Source organism: Lathyrus oleraceus, chromosome 5 (genome assembly GCF_024323335.1).
Source record: "Lathyrus oleraceus cultivar Zhongwan6 chromosome 5, CAAS_Psat_ZW6_1.0, whole genome shotgun sequence".
Lineage (NCBI taxonomy): Eukaryota > Viridiplantae > Streptophyta > Magnoliopsida > Fabales > Fabaceae > Lathyrus > Lathyrus oleraceus.
Window position 1 is genome coordinate 617,297,805 of NC_066583.1, and position 6,923 is coordinate 617,304,727.

Consider the following 6,923-nt stretch of genomic DNA (forward strand, 5'->3'; position numbering starts at 1 on the left):
AATTGGTCAATTATTTTTATTAGAAACGCGGATAAACGGATATGAAAATACTTAGATAATCATAAAATACGGATACAAATACAAATATTGGTGTCCACAACACAGGTATGGACTCATGTAAGGAGATATTTTCAAACAACGGATATGAGAACGGGTACTATAATATCATGCCCATACTGATACCCTATATAAGGAGAAGAGGGCAAGAGAAGAGATTCATTCACAATTCACTCAGTATTTCGAATGTGACTTTAGAGTTATCAGTCGTATATTTTTACGAACGGTAATAATACAGTAATAAGTTATCACTTCATTTAAAAATAATACTTCTAAATAAGATACACTTTAGCTCAGAAAAAAATATGAAATATAAATTATTCAACATATATAAGAATATTTAGTCATTCTGCTATCCGCAATTCTGCTGCTATCATCCAAGACAGATTACCTTATAGTCACTCTTTTTGAGTGTCTTTCACTAATTTAGGACTGGAAATTCATCGAGTTTTCAGGGTTGAAGAAAACCCGTATAAAAATTGATAGTCGTGATGAAGAATAATAAGCTCGCGGCTATGCAAGTAACAATAATCACCTGGAAAGAAAAACTACTTATTCTGGATTAGTTCTCCTCTTGAGTTTTTTACATCTCTTAAAAGGCACTGTATTCAACAATCGCTTCAAGGGAAATGAAAGTGGAGGCGTCCTTCGCAGTGGATGTGTCCTTCGCTTCACTCGCGATCGACCTGGACATAATGCAAGTATACAATTATACTGATGTCACAATACTAAAATGGAAATTGTGAAGTAAGGTGCAATCAAGTTATCGACCCTATATGCTATTTATTGCGATGGAAGGGATTGAAACTATTAAAACTACATGGACTGATGGGAGGAAAACGGAAACGTATAGCTTTCTAAATCGAGATGACGATATTAGTGAATAGGTGGCAAACCTGAAACAGACGGAACAGAGGCTAATTGATCAGAATCGGTGTTCACTTCACCAAACTTTGTATCTTCCATCATAACTTCTGGCAATGAATGTATTGCAACTGTGGAATCATCTTCCGTGTTCATTTTATCAGAAGGTGTTCGGTGTGGCATCTCATCAACTTCAACAGCATCAGAAGTAGATGTGTTCATATCCAGAACTGCATGCTTTGCAGTTTTAAAATCTTCCTTTGGCAAATTTTCATGCACTGTTGCAAAATGTGCATTTAAATTGACATCAGTGTTATTTTCATTGTCTTTTGCATGTACTGGAGCCGGAAAAATGATTCCTATGGATGGAGTAAAAACTTCTAATTTCTCGTCAATATTGTTAGGATCATCCAAAGATATGATTAGTTTCTCATTCTCGTGTGGTTTTACAGTGTCCAACAAATTACTTGAGATGCACAAGTCTGACTGTGAATCACGTGCTTTTGCTTCAAATGGGGCGCAATCAACATCTGAATCGGTAAAATTCTGAATCAAGTGCTTTGTGCCATTTGTCTGAGTGTCAATCTCTACATCATCACAGTCCACATCGTGATTTGTTTTTACAGTATCAAACAATGACCTTTCATCTTGCTCGAGAGAAGCCTCGAGCCTGTCGGGCTGCTTGGTTGAATTGTTAGGTACAGGATTTGACTGATTAACAATTTCAGCAACTGGAAGTAAATTTCCATTATTATAGCTGTCGACAGTGGCTTTTGCTACTGCTGATGCTTTACAAGGGGTTATAAATGATTTTTCCATCTCATCCATCTGTACATCTGAATCAACAGAATGTTGTAGTTCCAACTTTGCGCCATTTGTCTCGGTCTCTATCACTTCAGAACGAAAAGCATCAGTAGTTCCACTGTGTATACTTTTCTCAAAAATATTGCCACATCTCACAATGTGATGTTTTGTTATATCATTCAACGATAAGCTTTGGTCTTGATTGGGACAAACATCAGGCCTATGTGTCGGCCGATTTACATTTTCGGCAACGGACGCGAAGTTTACCTTATTAGTTGAGAAGAGCGAGAAAGTGTCATTTGCAGGTACGAAATCCTGGACTTGATAACCTTGAGACGGAAGGCTGTCTAGTACTGAAACAAAGTCAATAGCTTTTGCAGTCTTGGGTGCTTTAGATGAGATTGAACGAGAATTTTCCATGTCGTCCAACAAGATATCACCTTCACCGCTGGAGAGAGGGTCCCACTTTTGTAACTCTTGATGTCGAGCTTCCTTAGAATGAGATGCTAAGTCGGATGATAAAACCTCTACTCTTATTGCCTCTTTGTGAAACCGCTTTCTCCTTAGAGCATTGGCTAAAAGAACCCTGCAAGCCATTCAAAATGATATTCATGACATGTTATACTTATACACCGGTCCATAGAATAGAACCAAACATTATAAAGAATTTGAGCAAATTATTACCTACAGTTGTTAGATATAGATGCTTTAGCTTCCTGCTTCGAGAGCCCGAATAATAACAACAAGTTTGCAACATCACAAGGCCCTCGAAGTTCATTCACCGAAGGTGCAGCGCTTGAAAATACAATATCCCGCCCCCGAGTCCAGTCAATCAACAGCTACATGTTTAATCAGTAAGCAAGATTGTAAATGTCTTAATAACTAGATAATAACACGCACATTGCTCGGGTGGAATGGAACTAAATATAAGTATGCATGTGTATGCAATTTAATACGAATTCGAAATAAGTTAATGAAATTTAATATGAACTCGAATATGTTAAGTAGGTTCACGATGTTGGCAAGTATGAAAATGTAAGAGATAAGCCGCTATTACCTTGGCACCAGAAATTAACTGTCTCCTTAACTGTACATCAGCAATAAGACCAGAGTATGAAACTTCAAAAACAACACCTCGCTGCGTAGCCATTTTAACCATAGACTGCTTCAACCTAAATGGCAACTTAGCCGAAAAATCAATTGAAATGATATCTATCTGCAACAACATCAATCAATTTTCAAAAACTTTCGATCATGATTAAATATTCAAACTAAACCTATAACTCTCACTACTAACCGCCATTCTCTCGCAGGCGACATCGAAAGCAGTCTGATTCAACGGTTTCACAGCAACCAAATCGTAAGTTTTCAAAATAGGATTCCCATCATTAAGTGCATTACCCTGCAACGGATTCTCAACACAAACCGTGAGGCGCGTGTACTGCCGAAACGGAGTGGAAGATTGAACACCGAGGAGGTCACGGTGAAGCTTTGCCGACGAGGAGAGAAAGGGAACGATGTTGAGGAGAGTAGTGAGGGAGAGTGGGGAGATTGAGCAACGGTGTTTATCGGACATTACGCCTTTCATTGTGCGGTTGTAAGCTATTCCTGTGTAACCTAGTTCCATGGCTTTCACGGCAAGTCTTGTTCGGTTGCTTTCGACGGTGGATTTTTCGGATTTGGTGGAGGTTTCTGGGTAGGGTATGTTGAGGTCGAAGAAACCCATGGTTAGACGGCGGTGGAACAAGGTTTGGTGTTTGGTCCACGAGGTTTAAGCTTAACAGGCGAGGGTTTCAACTGGTCGAGTCTTAAGTTGTTACGTGGGTGGAAACAAATTATGTCTACATATAAAATTAACAAACTCTTGTCTATGTTTTTTTGATGGGATGTGATTTTATAAGTTCATTTATTTATAAATTAATATAAAAATTAAAAATAATAATAAATTTAAGTTTAAATAATAATACAGATAAAAGATAAACAATAATATCAAAAATAATATAATATAATTAAAAATAAAAACTATTAAAATTTGAAACTAAATTATCGATTTATTTTTTATAAATAAGATGATTATTTTCTAAAAGAAAATATAATTTTTAAATATTTATTCAAATTCTTTTAATAAGTTTCCTTAATCTTTTTCACATATTTTAAAAAAATGGTTGATAAATTTCTATTATTCAATATTTGGATCAATAGTAAAGTTCTTCTCGTTTATAACAATAGTACTTTTTTGTATATAAAATTATTTTAATCAACAATGTATTTTTTCTCGTATATAGATATTATTTTTGTTTTAACATTGTCATACCCCAAAATTTATTTTCTCATTTTCATTTATACCTAACATTTGGTTTATTATCTCATCTACATATATCAACATAAAAATAGTGGAGTAAGTTATTTAGTTACTTTTTAGTTAGTGTCAGTTGTGATAAGTTAATCTTTTTTTCCTGTTTTGCCCTTGTAATCTTTTAGTATATATGGATGTACAACATTGGTTCAGATAAAAAAATAATGAGAAAATTCTACAATTACTTTTAATCCTTTTCTTCAATGAATCGTTTCTCTCTCATCTACATGGTATCAGAGCAATAGGCTCTGGTGACCATATTTTTTCTTTTCTTCTTCGTCTTCTCCGATTGGCATCTTGCGCAAAGTTTGCACCTTCATCGGTTTTCTTCACCGATTTTCTTCATCGTTTCTCTGATTTCGCAACCTTTGCGTTCTTCCTTCAATCGGATTCACCATGGATCACTAGAGCCCTTACTACCTTCATCCGAACGAAAGTCCGACGCTCATCCTTGTTGCTCCACCGTTGGACAACAAGAACTATCACATTTGGTCAAGATCGATGCACATCGCACTGATTTCCAAGAACAAAGAAAAAATTGTTGACGGTACCTTTCTGAAACCACCGGTCTCCAATCTTCTCTATGCGTAATGGATTCGCTGCAATACAATGGTACTTTCTTGGATTCAGCGTTCAACTTCTGAATCGATTGCGAAATTTGTCTTGTGGATTGATACAGCAGTTGGAGTTTGGAAGAATTTACGAATTAGGTTTTCACAAAGCGATATCTTTCGAATTTCAGATATCCAAGAAGATTTGTATCAATTCCGCCAAGGTACTCTCGATATCTCTGAATATTTCACGCAATTGAAAGTGTTTTGGGATGAATTGGAGAACTATCGTCCTCTCCCTTGCTGCACATGTGCTATCGCTTGCTTTTGTGGTGCAATTTCATCTGCACAAACATACCGGGAGCAGGATTACGTGATTAGGTTTTTGAAAGGCTTGAATGATCGGCTTTCTCACTCAAAGTCTCAAATCATGATGATGACACCTCTTCCTGACATTGACAAAGCCTTTTCTTTGGTCATTCAACAAGAACGTGAATTAAATTCTGCTACTCCTTTGGACTCTTCTGAAGCCACTGTCACTGTTTTTCATGCTAACACTCAAAATAAGGGTTCGGCAACAAACAAATGGAAAGGTTCTTCTTCCTCAACCAAAGGAGGCAACAGAGTCTGCACTCACTGTGGTCGAACAAACCACACTGTGGATACTTGTTTTGTGAAACATGGATATCCACCGGGATATCGAAACCGAACCAAGCTTGCATCTAATACTCAAGGTTCCTCACAATCTCATGCCAACACCATATCACACATTGTTGCTCAATCTGAGGGAAATTCCACACCTGTGTTTGGGTTTACTCAATAGGAATTTCAGAGTCTATGTGCTATGCTTCAACAATCTCAACAAGCTCAACCTACAACTACTGTTAATGCCATCACCACCTCACCCTTTACTTCCACTTCCCAAGCTCTCCCCAACACTGGTAAGCATCCCAATCTTTGGATTTTAGATACCGGAGCAACAAACCATATTTCTTTTCATCTAGCTAATTTTACATCTTATCAATCCATCGTGCCAGTATATGTATCTTTGCCTAATGGTTCTCATCTTACAGCTTCTGTTTCTGGAACCATAGTCATATCACCATCTCTAACTCTTTACAATGTTCTATATATTCCCAACTTCCATGTCAATTTAATCTCAGTCACTAAATTGACAACCAATAATGACTGCTCTCTAAATTTTTCCTCAACTCTGTGTAATATTTTGCAGAACCATTCGAATCAAATGATTGGTACAACTAAATTGCACAAAGGCCTTTATGTCATGGATTCCAATGCTTTTCATAATTCTTGTAATTTTGTAGTTTCTAATTCTTTTGAGATGTGGCACCTAAGACTAAGCCACCTCTCTAATTCTGGTATGAAATATATGTTAAAACAGTTTCCTGTTATTCCTTGTAAAAATAATATGGATCCTTGTGATTCTTGTCATCTTGCAAAATTAAAGAAATTGCCCTTTCCTAACAGCTTTACTAATACTCATGCCCCATTTGAATGACTACATGCTGACCTATGGGGTCCCTTGGCTACTGACTCAATTTTAGGCCATAGGTATTTTTTAACTCTTGTAGATGATTTTTCCAGATTTACATGGGTTATTTTTCTTAAAGCCAAGTCTGAAACCAAACAAAGTGTTATAAACTTTGTTGCCTTACTTGAAAACCAATTCAACACATCTCTAAAGTGTTTTAGGTCTGATAACGGTTCAGAATTCTCCACTCTCAATTCCTTTTTCCTTTCCAAGGGAATTATCCATCAAAAATCCTGCGTTGAAACTCCCCAACAAAACGGGGTAGTTGAATGCAAACACCAACATATTCTGAATGTTGCACGAGCCATTACGTTTCACTCCAATATTCCCTTAAATCTCTGAACTTTTAGCATACAACATGCAGTTCACCTCATCAATCGTATTCCCAACCCTCTCCTCAATTACAAATCTCCCTATGAAATTCTATTCAAAACATTCCCTGTTCTGATTCATTTAAAGGTTTTCGGTTGTTTGTGTTATGCAACTACCTTGCAGGGCCATCGAACTAAGTTTGATGCTAGGGCTCGTAAATCCATATTTCTTGGGTACAAATATGGTACCAAAGGGTACATCTCGTATAACCTGCAATCCCATGATTTATTTGTTTCTAGACATGTGATTTTCTTTGAGAATTACTTTCCCTTCAAAAGCAATATTTCCCAACCCAAACCTCCTGAACCTGACCCACCAGCTATGACATATGACATAGACCATACTGCACCTCCTGCTGTGGACAGCA

General features: G+C 36.8%; 2 protein-coding genes across 2 annotated transcripts; one reads left to right on the top strand and one right to left on the bottom strand.

The window, feature by feature from the left end:
• Positions 1–287: 287 nt before the first annotated feature.
• LOC127087110 (protein GAMETOPHYTE DEFECTIVE 1) lies at positions 288–3,587 on the bottom strand. The gene is made up of 5 exons (XM_051027960.1): positions 3,023–3,587; positions 2,783–2,941; positions 2,410–2,564; positions 954–2,311; positions 288–743 (listed from the first exon to the last, which is right to left on the bottom strand). Exons 1-5 carry the CDS (start codon positions 3,449–3,451, stop codon positions 610–612), a joined length of 2,235 nt encoding a protein of 744 aa, XP_050883917.1. The 5' UTR covers positions 3,452–3,587; the 3' UTR covers positions 288–609.
• Positions 3,588–4,690: 1,103 nt separating this feature from the next.
• Positions 4,691–5,455, top strand: LOC127082441 (uncharacterized). The gene has a single exon (XM_051022679.1). The coding sequence runs from the start codon at positions 4,691–4,693 to the stop codon at positions 5,453–5,455; it is 765 nt and encodes a 254-aa protein (XP_050878636.1).
• Positions 5,456–6,923: the final 1,468 nt, after the last annotated feature.